This window comes from Eleutherodactylus coqui, chromosome 2, assembly GCF_035609145.1.
Source record: "Eleutherodactylus coqui strain aEleCoq1 chromosome 2, aEleCoq1.hap1, whole genome shotgun sequence".
Taxonomy (NCBI): Eukaryota; Metazoa; Chordata; class Amphibia; order Anura; family Eleutherodactylidae; genus Eleutherodactylus; species Eleutherodactylus coqui.
Window position 1 is genome coordinate 189779239 of NC_089838.1, and position 18924 is coordinate 189798162.

At 40.8% G+C, this 18924-nt stretch overlaps 1 protein-coding gene across 3 annotated transcripts in view; it reads right to left on the reverse strand.

Annotated features, from left to right (window-relative positions):
* Nucleotides 1-5743: 5743 nt before the first annotated feature.
* The window catches only part of TAF3 (TATA-box binding protein associated factor 3), a 103867-nt gene continuing 90686 nt past the window's right edge, over nt 5744-18924 (reverse strand). For all 3 annotated transcript variants that reach the window (XM_066592091.1, XM_066592090.1, XM_066592089.1), the window contains exons 5-7: nt 14477-14729; nt 10686-10792; nt 5744-6715 (exon numbers count right to left, since the gene is read on the reverse strand). In XM_066592091.1, the coding sequence (XP_066448188.1) occupies nt 6604-6715; nt 10686-10792; nt 14477-14729 (472 nt within the window). In that variant the 3' untranslated portion in view covers nt 5744-6603. The remainder of the gene's footprint in view (nt 6716-10685; nt 10793-14476; nt 14730-18924) is intronic.

The window sequence follows — 18924 nt, forward strand, 5'->3', positions numbered from 1 at the left end:
TTTAGTTCAGCTGCTTACAGAAAGTCTTGATTACCCCCATTTAATAGCAAGGCTCCCCCCAACATAGTGATATTCACCTACAGGATTGTATATTCACTGAACTTTGGTTTGGGTCTTGGCATTTTAATAGCCCCGTGAACCCTAACCAGTGGCGTCGGAGCCACACGTGTGGCCCGCCATGGGAGTTCAGAGTTATGACCAGATGTACTGGCAGTTGACATATCCTAACCAGCAACCAATGCCAATTCAGATGGCATGTTATTAAATTTCACAACGCAACATTCATCAGCAAACATTTGCAATTTCTTATTTCTAGACAATTAAGCTACGGTTACATAGTGTACTTGGGGGCAGCCAGATATCACATTAGGGCGCTGCTACACCGCATACTAACATAAGTGACTTGGAAGTTGCTGCACTATTATAACCCAATAATTAAAAGAAGTCCATTAGGTTTGGATTGGGTTACGGTACCTTGAGAGCCTCAATACTGCACTCGTGTAGGTATGGGATCTAGCAGGCAATAATACAATCTTTGGGCACATGACATGTGTTGTGCCCAAAGTCGCTGCATGGCCCTGGCTTCAAAAGCTCTAATATTTTTACTTAAATGTATCCCCAACCATCGTTCAAATTTTAATGTGACTCAAAAAAGGTAGAAAAGGCTGAGGACTTTTTAGTTAAAAGGACTCAAGTGTAGTTTGGTTCTTTGTGAGAGGGTCAAGTCCATCCTCACAGCATTATCTGAGACTAGAGATGAGCAACTCCCATTCCTGCATTTGGCTGATGGGCAAACTTTCTATCATGGTGCTGTATTTTTCTCATACAAGACAATGGCTACAGAAATATGAATCTATGTTTCAGCCTCTGTTGACTTCATGCAGTAAATAAAGCTCTAGAAACTTTATAGTTAGAGAAGCACCAGCAAGAGGAACTGGCAAGGAATCACTCAATTCTCATGAAGCAAGCAGAAGAGGTGGTCCCTCACAGCTACGACAAGTAGGGAGCTATCAACAGCACTTATGGGCAATACTAAACCATGGGTGTATCTTCATGACCTTTAACTTAAGTGCAAAAATGCACTTTGCTTGTATAGAGCCATCCTATGTTATGATGACAAATCCAGTTGGACTGTATAATAGGGGTGTGCATCCAATGTGGCCACACATTTAGGAGACCTCATTCTACTAGAAAAACTGTGCCAAGACCAACTTTCACATCCCCAATAAATTTTACATTTCTGTATGTATGAAGATAGTCTTTTACATCACTGTAACAACAGTGCAAAGGATTCTCACCTCATGGCCATTGTCACACGGGAGATTTGAACCACATTTTTAAGACAAAAGGAGTGCATGGGAAAAAATAAAATAGTCTTTACATCAACACCCTGTCATGTTCAGATCTTTTGAATTAAGTGAAAGGTTCCTTACAACCTTCTACCCCCCGATGGACCTTTGCAGTAGAGCCCAAGCTAAAAACTTTCTGGAGAAAGAAAAGCCCAACAAAAAAAAACCCAAAACTGAATAGATGGCTGAGGAAGCAGAATTCAAAAGTCAAATCCTTTCAGTTTTGCTGTTTTTGTTGCAACAACTGAATAGGAATGATCACAGATTGTGTCCACTTGTAGAACATCATTTTCAGTAAACAACCACATCACATTTAATGAGTCCACTTTCTATAAAGGCCCTTTTACACGCAAACGACTAAAAGATTTTGCGTTCATTTTCATTTGCATGTAAAAGGAACTCTAGGAGCTGTTTGCAGAGCCCAGGGAGTGTTAAACACACACAGTTTCCTGCATTCCATTGTTCGCCTCATGTCTGCTGGCAGATTACATTGTTCTCCTTGCAGCTAGTGTAAAGCAAGTCTTTTGAAAGATGAGCGAAATACATTCAAGTGGGAATGTGAAATAAAATCCATCGTTGACAAAGTGCACGATGCCCCTGTTTACATGTAACAATTATTGCTCATTTTTGTCCGATGAGTGTAACAGGGCTTTTACTTAAAACTCGCAATCATTAAATGTATACTGGATTTTAACCCCTTAGTGAAGAAGTCTGTTTGCATCTTAATGGCCAACTAATTTTTAATTTATTTTTTTTCATTGTCACATTACTGGAGCCATAGCTTTTTAATTTTTCCATTGAGAGCCATATGAGGGTGTGTTTTTTGTAGGACAAGCTGTATTTTTTAATGACAATTTTGGGGTACATATAATGTATTGTATAACTTTTTTAGGGGGATTGGTGAAAAAAGTAGAAAAAAAATGCTTCAGGTTTTTGGAATTTCATTTTTCTGGTCAATCCAATTCTGGCAAGTTTCTATAGTTTTTTTTTAAAGTTTTGCTATTTTTGTACACTTTTTTTTCTCTTAAAGATTTCCTTTTGTGTTGCCGCATTCTAAGAGCCCTAACATTTTTATTTTTTCATCAACAGAGCTCTATCAGTCTTCATTTATCCATATTTTTTTCGAACATATAACATTTAGAGGCAAGATTAACAAGATGTGCAAGTCTAGCACATTTTTTTTTTGTCCATAACGGCGTTCAATGAGCAGTATAAATGGTTAAATTAATTCTACAGGCCAGTACTAACTTTTTCTTTGGGTTATTACAAACGTAGCGATACCACATTTTTTAGATGTAACCCCTTAAGGACCAGGCTGTTTTGTACCTTAAGGACCAGATACTTTTTAGGGATTTTACCCATGTGGTGGTTTTACTGCCCTATATTTTTTCCTTCAGCTACCAAAATTATTTTTGCTGCGTTTTTTTCCCCCCGTGACAGAAGGCTATTTTTTTTTCCACTGACTTTTCCCCGTTTTTTAGTTTTATTGAGGGTAAAAAGCTAAAAAAATGTTTGAACATAGTGTTTTTTTTAATTAGTATATTGACGCTAAAATAAAGTATGGGAATGGGTTCCTTATTTTGTTTCGAACATTTTGATATATAATATGTATGGTTTTGGATTACAGGGCGCATACAGCGATGGTTTCGGTTGGCGTCAGCTTTGGGTTATTTTCTTTATGTACCGTATATACCGGCGTATAAGGCGACGGGGCGTATAAGACGACCCCCCAACTGTCACCTTATACGCCGGTATTCAGTGGAGAAAAAAAAAAAAATGTTATTACTCACCTCCCCCGGCGTCCTGTCGCGCTCCGGCAGGATGTCGCTCGCTCCGGCGCTGTCGCTCGCTCCTCGTCCCCGCCGCAGCATAGCTTTCTGAATGCGGGGCTTGAAATCCCCGCTTCCAGAAAGCTAATACACACGCCGGCAGCCATGACATCATTGAATGGCTGTGATTGGCTAAAGCACACGTGGCTTCAGCCAATCACACTATTCAATGACATCATTGAATGGGTGTGATTGCTAACACGTGCGCCTTCAGCCAATCACAGCCATTCAATGATGTCATTGAATAGTGTGATTGGCTGAAGCCACGTGTGCTTTAGCCAATCACAGCCATTCAATGCTGTCATGGCTGCCGGCGTGTGTATTAGCTTTCTGGAAGCGGGGATTTCAAGCCCCGCATTCAGAAAGCTATGCTGCGGCGGGGACGAGGAGCGAGCGACAGCCTGCCGGAGCGAGCGACATCCTGCCGGAGCGCGACAGGACGCCGGGGGAGGTGAGTAATAAAAATTTTTTTTTTTACACTTTTTTTTTTTTGTATTACCGGCGCATAAGACGACCCCCGACTGCAGAGCAGATTTTTCGGGGTTCAAAAGTCGTCTTATACGCCGGTATATACGGTATATACTTATTTTATTCTGTAATTTTGTTTTACTTATTTATGCAATTACTTTTTTTTTTTTACCATCTATATCTCGAATGATGTCATACTAAACCTCTGGGGACATTCACATTTTTTTTTACACTTTCCCACTGTAGTTGGGGCATCCATAGGAGCCCCAGTTACAGGAGAAAACATCCCTGTAGTGACAATAGTCACTGGCAGAGCTGATCAGGGTCTGCCACGGTCCTGTAGCTCCACTGCGCCAGGGGATCCCGGTGGTCACGTGATTGCCGGCTCGTGTAGTGGAATTTATACTTCCACTTTCACTTCTTAGCACATAGCACTCATTGAGTGCTGTGTACTATAGAAAGAAGAAGGCAGAAAGGGTTAAAAAACCCTCCCTGCCTCCTCTTCCGCATTATCGGCTGTGACTAACAGCTGACAAAGCGACAGGCTTCTGATTTATTGCAGAAGCAGAGGCTTTAAACCCCCCGTCATATTTTTTACCATCGTCTGGGTTAAAAGCCAAGGACTAAGCGCCATAAATTTACAGTGCTTGGTCCTTATTGGGTTAAATAGAGCCGAAAAGGTGGGATTTGCCTTTATTATTATTTTTCTTTTGGGAGGTGGGGGGGTACTTGAATATCACCATATTTTATCATTCTTTTAATACAGAGAGTATTAGAAAGCCTAGGCTGAGCTTTATAGGCTACAGTAGCTGGCAGGATAGGGCCTTCGGGTGCTAAAGCAACCCATCTGGACCTCGCAATCACATCGCTGGGCAAGATAGGGAGCCCGCTCCTTCTGTCAGCATTTTACATACTCTGGACAGACTAAGGTAGGTAGAAGGGTTAAACAATGGCGATGCATGGTTTCTTCTGTCCCTGATGTTAGAGCAGGTGCCAGGCTGTCATCCAATAGCAGAGCATCCCAGCTCCCTAGCACAGGAGGCCAATGCCAAGTTTCCGATGCAGCCTCCATCAAAAGCGCATCAGAATAAAACCCCTTAATGGCCACCATCAAAAAGGCGTATGGGCGTTCGTTAAGAGGTTTAACATTCATAAAAACAACCCAACACATCACTTTATTATAAAAAGGAGAGTTATCTTTTAATGAAATGCAAGGAAATTTCTAAAAACATAAAATGCACCAAACTCCACTCTCCTTTTAATGAGTCCTCATACAGAACTTCCAAAGTAATTTTAACATGCAGGTCTCTTAATATAGCAACATTTCTTCCATCCAGCATCTGAAATTACAATTATTCTGGAAGACTGATATACATTATGCAGATTTGTGGTAGAAATAATCTAAGTTCACAAGACTAAAAGTATGAGCAGGTCTGGGCAGCATGAACCAATGGTGAAAACTGCAATATTTCCCTTCCCCCGCCCCCCCTTTTTCATTATTGACCCCAACACTGGAAAGAAGAAAAAAAAAACTAAAAACATAAAAAGGCATGAATTAAAATACATACAAAACATTTTAAATTATGCACTTCATTGATTTTCGTCTTGAATTTTTGACATATATAAAGCTAACTTAGGCGTCATTTACATTTGACCTGTAATTTCCATAACTCAGCTCTGTATTAGGGGTCAACCAGGTAGTCATCATGCCCTAAACAAAGTAGCAGACCACGATTTGTGGATTTTTTTTCTTCTTAAATCTGTGTTGAAGGCTCAGATCTAGATGTGAACACAGTCCAACAGTGTCATTCACCCTAGTAGCTTCTACTACAAAGTACAACTTTCATAAAAAGTAGCAGATTCGTTGCAGGAATGTGAAGCAACCTCATTCAGATGAATGTAACAGATGTTCAGTAGCAGAAGTCTCTGCAAGGAGTGGACCTTGTGTGAATTTAACTCTGAATCACATGATTTGAGGGGATTCTAGGTTTTTAATGTCACCTACATTATAAACATTAGTGGGAACTAGACGCTGCCAGTGAGAAGTTTTTCAACTGTTACAACAGACCAATTAAAGCATAAAGGTTACCGCAGACGGTAGATTTCAGACACACCTTTAATATATACAAAACATACTTTCAGATGAAAGACAACAAATAAGCAATGCTGTTTAAGCTGCGATGTAAAATAAGCCGACACAAAAGCGCATAGTTTGGATTTACAGAGAAATATATTCCTGCTCTACTGGGGATCTGCACCCAATTCAGTGCAGAAGCCTAAGGGACTATGAAACCAATAAATGCCAAGTATGTGTACACTGGTGGTTAGACATATGGTTTCCAAAAAAAGTAAAAAAAAAATAAAACCAAAAACAAATCTAAAATATATTACAAATATAAATGAAAGAATGGCTAGGAAAGTGGTGGATAGAATAGAAACATTTTTCTTTAAAAATATATATATATATTTCACAAAGCAAGACTCATTTATTTATATTAGCACAACAACACAAAATGGAAAAAGATGATTCATATATTTTTATAACAAAATATGAACTTGACACATATTGCTACAGGAATAGAACCGCTTTTCATACAATTTTCATCCGGTACAGCAAATATGTCGAAAGCGAAATTGGTACAGTCCCCTCAGTCTTTTTAAAATCATTCACTACATTTTACAGATTTATCAAAGAGGCTACAAGTTCAACTTGTGAACACGAAGTACATCTATCATACAGGAAAAAGAGCACTGGCGTGGAAACTGGAGAGTCTGCAGCACATTGTCTTTCCATGTCTGGTGGTGGAGCGTCACATAGATGTTCTAGATTTTATTCTAAGGCTTACTACTTGCTTGCTTTACAGTACAACCCACAAAAGGTAAGCATGACAAAGCCGTAAGCTCCTCCATTAGACGAAGCACAGAAATTTTAAGCCAAGATATAGTCCCTGGAAGTCTCAGTGAGCTTTGTGCTTCCTTTTTTTGTGCTTTTTATCTTTCTTCTTGCCGTCACACTTTGTACAATACCACTTGTCTGCTTCTGGCTCTGCTGTTAATCCAACACAAGGCCTAAAAAAAGCAAACATTGAAAAAATGAGATACAAAAATGAAAATACACACAATAAAAAGGCTGCAGACACTCTAAAGAAGATAATTGAGCTGCAGTACTAGTAATGAACTTAAATGTACCCATCATGTAGGAAATGCGGATAATCATTTTGAGGAATAAATGAACATCTCACTAGTTATGAGGTAACTTAGACAAATTAAAACATGCTATGGAAGACCTTTTCCCTTCAGACAATATAAGGTCCAGACACACAGGAACACTGTAAAATCATGGAAAGAGACTGAAATCATGACGACAGTTGTGTAACCCTCAGGGACCTAGATATATTTGAGATTATACCAATAATCTTTTCTCTTAACTTCTATATTCCTGCAAAGTAGCCAAGGACGAATAAGATGCAGCCACTTAAAGCAAGGACGTATCTCAGGATGTAATGCAGATATAACCTTGAAACAAGACCAAAATCAAAGCTCTATCTGCAATATAGCCCGACATACAGCAAGTTTGCTGAGAGTTTTGGTGTAAATATATATGTTAATGCATTTAAAAAAATACATATATTTCTGTTTGTAACAGTTACATGAAAGTGGATATGGCTGTCAACAATCCTTCAAGTAAACTGCAATCAGCAGGTTGTGTACTTTTGAGAAATTATAAAGTTTACTGGTGCATTTGCTTTTCAAGTTGTGCATTTCCTATATTTTACGGGTCGATACTTTAAGATTTCTATATTAAAACCAGATCTCACCTTTTCAGTTTTGCTGATTTTATGAAGATGTACAAGCAGATACAGTGAAGGAAATAAGTATTTGATCCCTTGCTTATTTTGTAAGTTTGCACACAGTCAAAGACATGGACAGTCTATAATTTTTAGGGTAGGTTAATGTTATGAGTGAGAGAATATCCCCCCCCCCCCCCCCCCCAAAAAAATAAAATAAAAATCACATGGTCTAAATTATATATATTTATTTGCATTTTGCACAGAGAAATAAGTATTTGATGCCTCTGGAAAACAAGACTTAATACTTGGTGGCAAAACCCTTGTTGCTAAGCACAGCAGTCAGATGTTTTTGTAGTTGATGAGGTTTGCGCACATATCAGAAGGAATCTAATTTAGATAATGTGATTTTCTGGATTTTTTTTTTGATATTCTATCTCTCACTGCTAAAATTAACCTACTCTAAAATTATAGACTGTTCATGTCTGACAGTGGGTAAACTTACAAAATCAGCAAGGGATCAAATACATGCAATATTGCATGAAGGTGCCTATGTATATAACATACTGAGTGGTGTTTTTACAATGTGCAAGGTGTCTACTTTCAGAAAATATATGGAAATGAAGATTTCGCTTTTTTTTTTGTAATATATTTTTCTGTACATGGCAAAAGTAAAAATTGCCCTGGCTGCTGGAGATGCAAAAAATCCAAAAGCCCCCAGCACCAAATAGGTAAGAGGTGCAATTAAAAAGCACTGAAGCTTATGGCTGTGTAGTGAGGTAGTCCTTGCTCTCTAACTAAATGGATTCTTGTATTATTACTTGATTGGTATCAAGCACCAAAGATTTACGATTTTACACAAGAAACCCTGTTTTACGACTCTAGGGATATAGGATGATCACAATTAGGGTGAATGCACACGGGCGGAAATTCCGCAGCGGGATTTCCCACAGAATTTCCGCCTGTGCACACTGCCATAGGATTGCATTAGTTTATGCAATCCTATGCAGACGGCTGCGATTTGACCACGTAAAAACTTGTGCGTTAAATAAATCGCGGCATGTCCTACTTCTGTGCGAGCCTCACAGAGGCCTGCACAGAAACGTCACCACTGACGCGCCGGCTCTGCTCTGTGCATGTGAGGCTGGGCAGCAGGGCGGAAGAGGAGATGCCGCATGTGGCGGCACATAGAGTGGAAGAGGAGACGCCGCAGGAGGTGAGCCGCGGGTCACGGCTCGCATCCCGTTGTGAGAATTCTCGCAGTGAGATCCGACCTGGTCGTCTGCTTGAGCCCTTAGGTTGAACAACCTTTCAAGCAAAGCTTTGTATAGGCAAATTAATAAGAAGTAAAAACAAACCATACATAACTTGGTTTCACACATATATGTAACATCTCTGAAAAATATTTTAAAAAAACTCTTCCACAAAAAATTGACAGGAAACCAACTTGCAGAGATTGACTAGAGATCAGCGGTGCATTTCATAGAGCATACTGTGCTGCCTTACCTCCTAAATACCGTACATTAATAAGCTTAGAAGAATTGTTTAATTTTGCGACTACATCTACACTAAAAATACTGTATCTACATTCAAACATACGTCTGCATTGTAGATACAGTTACAAAAACACAATTAAACGATTCCTAGAAGCTTAGTGGTGTGCTACACTGTACTAACCACACTGCTAAAATAAGATGCAGCTGATCTCTGGTCAATCTCTGCAAGTTTAAGTTTCCTGTCAATCAGTATTACTTCGTTTTTGCACAGCGCAGATAAACAAAGCTTCTTAGCTTCCAGACCATTATCAGTATATTTAAAGGTGTAGAATAAGCATTGTGTTTATTAATGGGAAGTCTGACCAAGAGATTTTCAGGTATCTTTATTCTGAACAAGCTCTTTACTTGAGAGATTTGCACATATGGAGAACAATTCCTGATTCACAGTGTACTGCTCGGGAGAAAAAAAAGTTAACTAAATTAAAGTGTGCGGTACATAAAGAGATATTCACTAAAGTCAGAGCAGAGGACAGCTACAGAAGAACCTGGAAAATGGTGCTTAAATGCCAGGTACGTCAGTAGAGTGCCATTACTGAAGAATCTCTCTGCACAGTTCATTCATATTATCTTCCTAGTGAATGAATCTACCCCACATATTGTCATTTGGGCAACACCTTTAATGTCTGGGTAGTTTCTCCCCAACAAAAATAATGTCATGCCAAGATTTATAAGGTAAAATGCATTATAGCTGTGAACACCTTTGGGGCCATCTTTTTAGCAATATGTATTTTGGCCTGAGAATTATTTTCACAATAGGGTTTCATTAAGTACTTTGCACAGTTTGACTTCTGCAGCTCTATATATCACTGTATAGAGGAGCTGCAGACTGACTTTCCCTTCAGATCTGTTAGTCATGGGGCTTAAAAGGGCACTTTTACACAAGTTGACTTTTGGGCATAAGCACCCAATAGCCATCTCAGCGACGATGGCTCTTCTGCTTTTACAAGAGAGAAATCGTCACACAATGAATGGAGGCTGAGCAGGATATAGATAAATTAAGGACTGCCTGTTCACACAGGCCAATTAACGTTTGATATTTTTTTTTGCCTGCATGATCCAAATTATGGATTATCGTTAGAGATGAGCGAACGTACTCGGTAAGGGCGATTTCGCAATCGAGCACCGCGATTTTCGAGTACTTCACTACTCGGGTGAAAAGTACTCGGGGGGCGCTGTGGGGCGGGGGGTTGCAGAGGGGAGTGGGGGGTAGCAGCAGGGAACAGGTGGGAGCTCTCTCTCTCCCCCTCTCCCCCCACTCCCCTCTGCAACCCCCCGCTCACCCACAGCGCCCCCGAGTACTTTTCACCCGAGTAGTGAAGTACTCGAAAATCGTGGTGCTCGATTGCAAAATCGCCCTTACCGAGTACGTTCGCTCATCTCTAATTATCGTTCATCATTCAGACTGGGCAGGCATTTACACTGGATGATCATCATTCAGATTCCTGTTATCCAACAAGAATCTTAATAATCATCGCTCAGTGTAAAGGGGCCCTAAGCAGTCCGTTCAGCATACTGATATATCTGAAACGTATGCTAGACAATATATAGAAGCTGCAAAACCAAACTGTGCTAAATTCTTAATTAAATCCTATTGAAAAACTGATTTCCAGCCCAATATACACGCATTCAAGTAAACAAATGCCTTACAAAACGTGCCCATAGCCTTTAAATAATTTGCTTTAAGAATTAGCTTACCAATGATACCACTCATCGCATCCATCACATCCGACCATTGGACTGCCGTCATCAAGTTTATTACAACCTGGACAGATCCATATCTGATTACCCCATTCATCGCGGATCTGCAAATGGGAAGGAAAAAAGCTAAATGTGCCATTGATCTTTAGGTTTCATTTTTTAACAGTTTGGTAAAAGGGACTTGTTAACTTTTGTGGATCAGTACGATTACAGCGATACCAAAACACACAGTTTATGCTTTATTACTTAAGAAATTCAATTCTTTAAAATCAAAATAGCTTTTTTGTCATATTCGGAGACCTTAAACTTTTTACTCTGTCATTGATTGGGCTAAGAGAAGGTTTGTTTTTTTGCAGGGTGACTTGCAGTTTTTTATTGGCATTCAGAGCACACTTCTCCCTGGCATAGTTGTATTACTTGGATGACAATTTCTGTAATCTCACTGGTTGCTGGAAGACTATTTGCCTAATTTCACTGAGACCATCTGACTGCTGGACTAACTGCCAGTGTAACTCATGGTTAGCCTAATGGTTGGCTCAGAGTCTGACTAGCTGTGGTTTTTAGTTCTGTTATGAGCAGCTGTTACTGCTAGTGGCTTGACTTATAATGATTTTCTTGTCCTATGGACGTTTCCTCAGCGCTATGTAACTATTGCTGATTCATCAGGACAGTCTTTGGCTAAACAGCACACTTGCATTTAGTTACACAGCAGAATGGCCATGATGCCAGACCAAACATGCTTTACACAGTCACCCAAAACACACGTCCCCTCTGTGTGGATTTTCATTAGAGACTGACAGATCTGGTCAGAGACTTTCAGAGCCAACCATTAAGGCTGATTTAGCCACAACAATTATCGCTCAAAAACTCTTTTGAGCGATTTTCGAGCGATAATCGTCGTGTTCTTTAACAGCGCTAGGTGATCGCTCAAACCGGGTGTCCCCGCTTGTCTTCTGCATCCAGATGTTCCCCACTCGCAGCACCCGGCTGTTATACAGCCAAGTGCTCAGAGCGGGTATGGAGAACATAGCTGGACCGCTCTGTTCTTCATACCCAGCCTGTCGTCAGGGAGCGGGATACAGCTGAAACAATAGTATCGCCGCGGCAAATCCGCATACGGCAGCTAATCCCGGGATTAGCCAGCCACGTGGACGAGATTTCTCAGAAATCTCGTCCACACGGGACGGCAAATCCGCTGCGGCTAAGCCGGCAGAAGCCGCCACTGCGGCGCGAATTTGCAGACCGCAGCATGTTCATTTTTTCCGCCCACTGCGTCTGCGCTCTCCTCTATGGGAGCGTCGGCCGCAGTGGAAGAGCGAGCGGCTGCGCCGCTTTAAAACTGCCGTGGGTTTTGAAGCAGCAGTTCTCCCAGCGGAAATCTCGCGTTTTTTTGCTGCGGCCAAACCGCGGGATTTCCATTGGGAATCCGCCCCATGGGAACTCAGCCTTATAGATAGTCTTCCAGCAACAAGTGAGAATACAGAAATTATCATCTAAGTAATACAACTTTCCAAGGGAGGAGTGTGCTCTGAATGCGATAAAACATCTATAGCATTGGGACATAATCGCATGCAAACCTAGAATCACCCTCAGTTCTCATTATAATAAAGTACTGGGGACATACTACCCAGTTTACTGTGAAATCATAAACCACATCAATTACATGAGATACTGGTTATAACATATCTGCCAATTCCCTAAAGGACTTTCATAATAAAAACTAGGCTAGAATAATAGACTATACATCTATATCAGTAAGGTATATTGATTGGGAACCGAGTGGTGGTCCAACACACCGGCATCGGAGGTCTTATATTACAAAGTATTATAAGTGTAAACACAAAAGGGTGGAAACCGTATCCCTTCAGTCTATATTCACATAAACCTGTTTCAAAATTAGCAGGTTCTCTCTTTATCACATTATTGTGTTGAGGTAGTGGGTTCCATACAGCATTTTAACTCTACAAATAAAAGTTATTTTTTAATATTTTTGGTAGGTTCTCCGCAGTGAGTTAGTGTTTTAATGGGAACCTGTCACCAGAGCAGTATGAACTTGGGACAGGTATACCCATCTGGTCAATGTACGTTTTTCCTGAAAAAAAAAGAAAAAAAATGTAAAAGTTTAACTTGGAGCTGAGCTCGAGTCACAAAGGCAGGTTTTTCCTGTCTTCGTCATCAATGCTGACAGTTCTCTCCCTAAAAACAAGCAGGGAGTTTAGCTGTCTTGATAACGTAGTAGGGAAATGCCCTCTACCGCTCACCTTTTTGAGTTGAGAGCTGCAGCCTGTCCCTGGTTCACTCTGCCTGTGTTTCGAGCAGCATGAACCTGGTGACAGGTTAACTTCTAAAAAAATCTAATAGTAATTAAAGGGGGAGAGGGGTGTTGAACTTTCAATTTTTTTTAATTCTGAAAGATTTTTTTAGCAAACTCATTTTTACTCATTTTCTTTTTACTCCCACCTGAACCTGCAATCATTTAGTCGCCTGTACAATATACTGCAATCCTTCAGTAACGCAGCTAGCGCTGATCCCAGCCATTTACCTGTGTCTGTTAACTGTTTGAAACAGCTGACAGTCGCTGGGTATGAACTGGGCTCGGCTGTTGAACCCTCTCCATATACCCACACTGGTCAAAGGTGTACTTGTATGCCCCCAGTCAGGAAGGGGTTAAAGCAACCTACCATACTCCTAGAGCAGAGATGACCCGAGCGTCAGGCCTAGACAACAGTCCAAGCAATTACATACACACAAGTGTGTAAATACTTGAGGTTTTATTGCATCTTTACTTATTAGCCAAACTCTCCATTTCAGCTTGCTGATAAGATCAGGGGTATAACATGTTGTTACTCAGTAACTTTCCATTTACTTTATGACATCCCTGTCACTCGGAATTAAAAATCTTGAGAAACAAAAACCTAGAAAACTAGCCCCATTCAAGTTGGATAATTAAGCAAGTCCATTCAGTGAACACTCATTCTGCTAGTTCTAATTATGATTTCCGGTGCTGTAACTAAAGAGGAATGCTAGGACAGCTCTTACTATAGGGCTGGGCTGCAGCAATGGACAAGTCATCACAAAGAAGTGCTGAAAATTACATACATGCATTCTACCGTTGTTAATATCACTCGCATTCATTTTCTGGAGAATTCCTCGATTACCGTTCACTTCTATTGGAGTTACGAAAACAGCTGATCTACATGTGTGGAACCTCACTAGGCTGGACAATGGTCAGGTGACCCCTGGGTCACCAGTGGTGGGGCGCCATCTATCAGAGGTTTATGGCATATACTATCAATGCCTAAAGGTGGGAATACCCCTGTAATGGTAACCCCTGTTATTGGTATGATATTCCAATGTACCAAACCACTTACTACAGAACTGAAGTGATGTAGTGAAATAAAATACTTAACACAGACCAGCATGTTACTATCCCCCCCCCCCTCCATCCCCCCAACAGACTGCCTACTTATAGGTCTATCTTTAATACTCCTATGATCTCTTACTCCTAATGAAAAAAAGTTATTGTTTGTTCGTTCAAACAACAATCGTTGCGTGTAAATGGGCCTTAAGTAAATAGACATTAACGTTGACCCTTAAGAATGTTATTCCTCAGGTCTGAGAATTATTGAGCAGGAGACTAGCGTGATACGAGGAACAGAAGATTAAATGAAGGACAGGAAAATGACTGGACGCAAAAATGTATACAATTCGGAAAGGAAGGTAAACTAAGACAATACCATTAACATCTAAATATCCTGAAAATAAGAAAAAAACCTCAATGCACTTACCACATATGTACTGACCGTCTCTGTAACAACACTTCTATATGGTGTTTTAGAGTTGCCAGTGTTTGATGCAGGGGCCGGGGGAGCTGGATTTGGAGCTGGTGATGTGGCCGCTGGTGCAGGAGGTGCCTGCACTGGAGGTGGGACGACAATAACTGGTGCGGGAGCTGGAGACGGGGCAGGTGGAGGAGATTTAGGCAAGGATGGTGGAGGAGCAGCTTTTGCATCTGGAGCAGATACCACTTTACTGATAACTCTGTGAGGAGAGCAAGGGTAAGAAAACCAAAATGAGTCAAACAACAGATCATGGTGCTGCAGGTTTGTGTATAGCACAAGGCTTAAAGGGGTATTCCATCCCAAAGCATTTATCCCCTTGTAGGATAAATGCTGTATCGGTGGGGGATCTGACCACTGGGACCTCCCAAGCACTGCACTCCACTGTTTTAGTCAAACCCTAGGGTAAATGCTTGATTACCACACTATGGTGGGTCTTGCATCTAGGGGGAGCTGGCACTCAGGGATCCCATCAATCAGATGCCCACCAATCCAGCATTTATCATCTATTGAGTAGGCAGGCGATAAATGTTTTAGGCTGGAAGACCACATTAGGCCAGAGCTATGTGGTGTCAGACAACACCAAACTTCGAAACACAGTTCACTTATTGCAGAATTTCCTGAGAAATGTGCGGCTGTGGAGAAAAGGTGGCATCTTACATGAAAGTGTTCCCTCGTCTCAGAAATTGTTTTTTTATTTTTTGCATGAACACTAGGTAGACGGAATGGACAACCGGAGAAGATTGCAAACCAGTGAATACACGTATGTTGGTGAAGACTCCTTCCTTTTCGACCAAAGAACGAAACAATTAAAGATTAACCATTTAGTGTCTTGCTAATAAGAAAAGTCTCTCTTTGAAATCAAATTGATATTGAACATACTTGGGAGGCATTGAAAATCTGCAGCACAGATGAAGAAATGCTGAAGTCTTCACGTAGACCATGTGGGAACTACTCCACTGAACATTAATACAGGCCCACTTTAGTGCCGATAAGGTATCTACAAGATGAAGGGGTGTCTAGGTCTTTCAGCTTCTTACATTAAAGACACTACAAATATTTGCTAATTCAATACTTCCTTCCTCAATTGAAGAACTGGCGGGCAGCAAAACAAATTCCTAAACAGTGTAACCTCAGCAGTTAAACTGCTTCCTGCTCTCTTCCTTAATAGTGTCAAGTACAGTTTACACAAGAAGGCTTCATGCAGCACGACTCCAAGTGTATAGACCTCCAGGTTCTCCCAGATCATCAGAAATCTACTTCTAGATTCCTAACACACTGGTCGAAAATATGTGGCCAGACTTTAACCCCTTAAAGACTAGGCCCTTCCCCGCCTCAAGACATTTTCATCCCCCCCCCCCCCCCATTTAAAAATCATAACGCTTTTATTTATCCATCTACGTAGATGTCAGAGGGCTTGATTTTTGCAGAACGAGTTGGATCTTTCAATTGTACTATTTAATATACCACATAATATACTGAAAACCCTTTAAAAAATTTTAAGTGGGGTGAAATGGAAAAACCCCAAAATCCTGACATCTATCGGTGCGTCTTGTTTCTACAGCGCACAAACTGCAACAAAAATGACACGACAACTTTATTCTATGGGTCAGTACGATTACTACAATACCAAATTTATATAGGTTTTTTTTTTTGCTGTACTACTATTGTTTTTTCAAAAGATAATTTTAAATTATTTTTTTGCCGCTATAACTTAAATTTTTCCTTAGACATAGTTGTGTGACAGCTCATTTTTGTGGGATGTCGTGTAGTTTCTGTTGGTACCACTTTGAGATTGATATGACTTTTTGACCACTTTTTATTTAATTTTTTCTTGAGTGACCAAAAAAAAGCACAATTGTCGCACTATTTTTTTTTCTCCGACGATGTTCACTGTACGCAGTGAATAATGCGTTACTTTGATAGAACGGACTTTTACTGATGCAGCGATACCAAACATGTATTTTTTGTTTTGTTTTATTATTTAGTTCTATTATAAATATGGCAATAGGGGTTTTTTTTTGATAACTTATTTTTTTAAATAATTAGTAGAACCTTTGATAGGCACACTGCAATTGCCACTGTTAGAATTGACGACTAACTTGAAAACGACTAATTCCTCCTATAGAAATGTGCAAAAAATATCTACCTAGAAAAGTCATCGTGCAGCATTACAGGTAAATCAACCAATATACAGCGTAACTACAAAAGAAATAAACGCTTTCAACATTCTGTATAACCAAAACTAGAGATGAGCGAGCGTACTCGCTAAGGCAAACTAGTCTAGTGAGTATTGCCTTTTGCGAGTACCTGCCCACTCGTCTCAAAAGATTCGGGTGCCGGCGGGGGAGAGCGGTGAGTTGCGGGAGTTAGCGGGAGTGAGCACGATGGCCACGCGTTTACACACAAAGATTATCGCTCAAAAGATGGCTTCTGAGCGAATTTTGAGCGAGAACCGTTGTGTCTAAATGGCACTTTAGTCATAAAAACTTAAAAGACATCTACTGTCTTATACTGTAATGCATCGGTAATCCTTTGGTTGATGCTGAAAGTGTCTATTTCTTTTCTACTAACCTGTATAATAAATGGTAATAATGCTGCTGCTGATTATAGGCTGCAAGAAGACAAGACAGATGTGCTGCGCACCTAACGCTTCCCTTCCTCCCCGCAGCACTTACACATGAAATATGGCTGCGGGAGAACCACATGACTACGATCTGTCATCTCGGGGAAGGATACACAGTGGCCGTTATTAGACAGTCTGTTTATTTGCAGTAATTAGATTTAAATTCCTGTGGCTCTTGCTTTTTGGAGAAGGCTACATTAATAACTTCTGTGGGTTTGTATCCAATGAAGACAAAAATGCCTTCAGCTTATTGCTACCTGCAGCAGACCGTTTCTCACCGAACTAAATTTATCAGAAGATTCAAAGCAGAAATAAGAACTTTTGTAGAATTTCTTTTTCATTTTATCGTGCGTCTCCTCGCTTCTTAAAGCCTCAGATTTATAGCCAGAGCCCCTGATCCAATGGGTTAAATAGCACTGCTGTGTATGCACTGTACATAGCTACCGTCTTGACTTTATATAGTCACTCGGCGGTCCTTAATGCAGCTATCCAGCTGTTAACAGTTTTCATTTCTAAGTAATAAACCACTAAATTCCACATTGTAAAATAATTTGGAGGCCTATTAGCGCAGCAATAAACACAGACAGTCACTGCCAGCAAGCCATTGTTTAACTTTCCCCATACAGTGGTTTACTCTTCCACATTCTTCTCCCGCAGTATCATTTCTTCCTCCTGAATTAATTCCACTCCTGGTTCTCCTTCATGGGCTTCTGTTGAATGAGCAATCTCTAGCGGAGTAACCAACACCGCCCACAGCTGTGTCCCACAATAGCCCCATGCTGCTAGCATTACGTTTTCGGGAGGATTTGGTCACACTGCCCTAAATGCTGCACACACTGGCCTTATTCATAAAAACGTGCAGAAGGAGGGATTTTCTGCAGGATTCCTTTACCTGTTTCCCCACCACATAACAGTGGATTAAATGGACTAGGTCATGAAATGCTTGGGCTGGAATGCAACCCAACAGCTTGACAAGTCAATAAAAAAGCCACCCATCTTTGCTCAACACACTGAAAGAGCCAAGGTGAAGGGCAAGGGTAATATGGCCATGTCCATAGGGGGCAATGTAATGATCCTTAAACTTTTCTTCTGGATGCAAAGATTGCGGAGGCTGCCATTTGAAGAACAAGGCTAGTGTGAAGAACGAGGACGAGCTCTTGGATGTGCAAAGTGCATTGTGAAAGAAGTATGTCAACCCATCATGAAGTACCAACTTCAAGAGAATAAATCTGGTTATAAACCCCATACACCCCCCCCCCCCCTAGAAAGTTTTATCCTCCTCTATATAAAATAAAGGATAAAAAGAAACAGCCCCCCGAACCTGTACATTTTTTCAAGTGAGCCCCCTCTGTCATTTCATCGCTGCCATTCCTATTCCAAATAATATAACATACAGTCACATATAGGGCTCTAAAGCTGCCCATACATCTTCAACAAGTGTCAGACGAATGATCATTCATCCGACAGCCGTTTCCACCAGCTCCCCCATACACATGAAAGGCTCAGCTGATTGTTCATGTATGTAAAGGGGGTAAGCCAAAGCCAGAAAAGCTCTGGTGGCAGCTTACCTCCCAGGAAAAAAAGAAAAAAAAAAAAAAGGATCCCCAACCCTTCTTTCCTCCAACATCATCTGTCAGGGAAAGTTGAGTTGCCCCACACAGGAGAGTCATCAGGTCCCACCATTACTAGACTTTAGTCATCCTAACCCACTGATATATAGGGGGGACTTCTGCTCAGTCTGCCCTTTTCAGCTCTTTCCAAGCTACAGAGG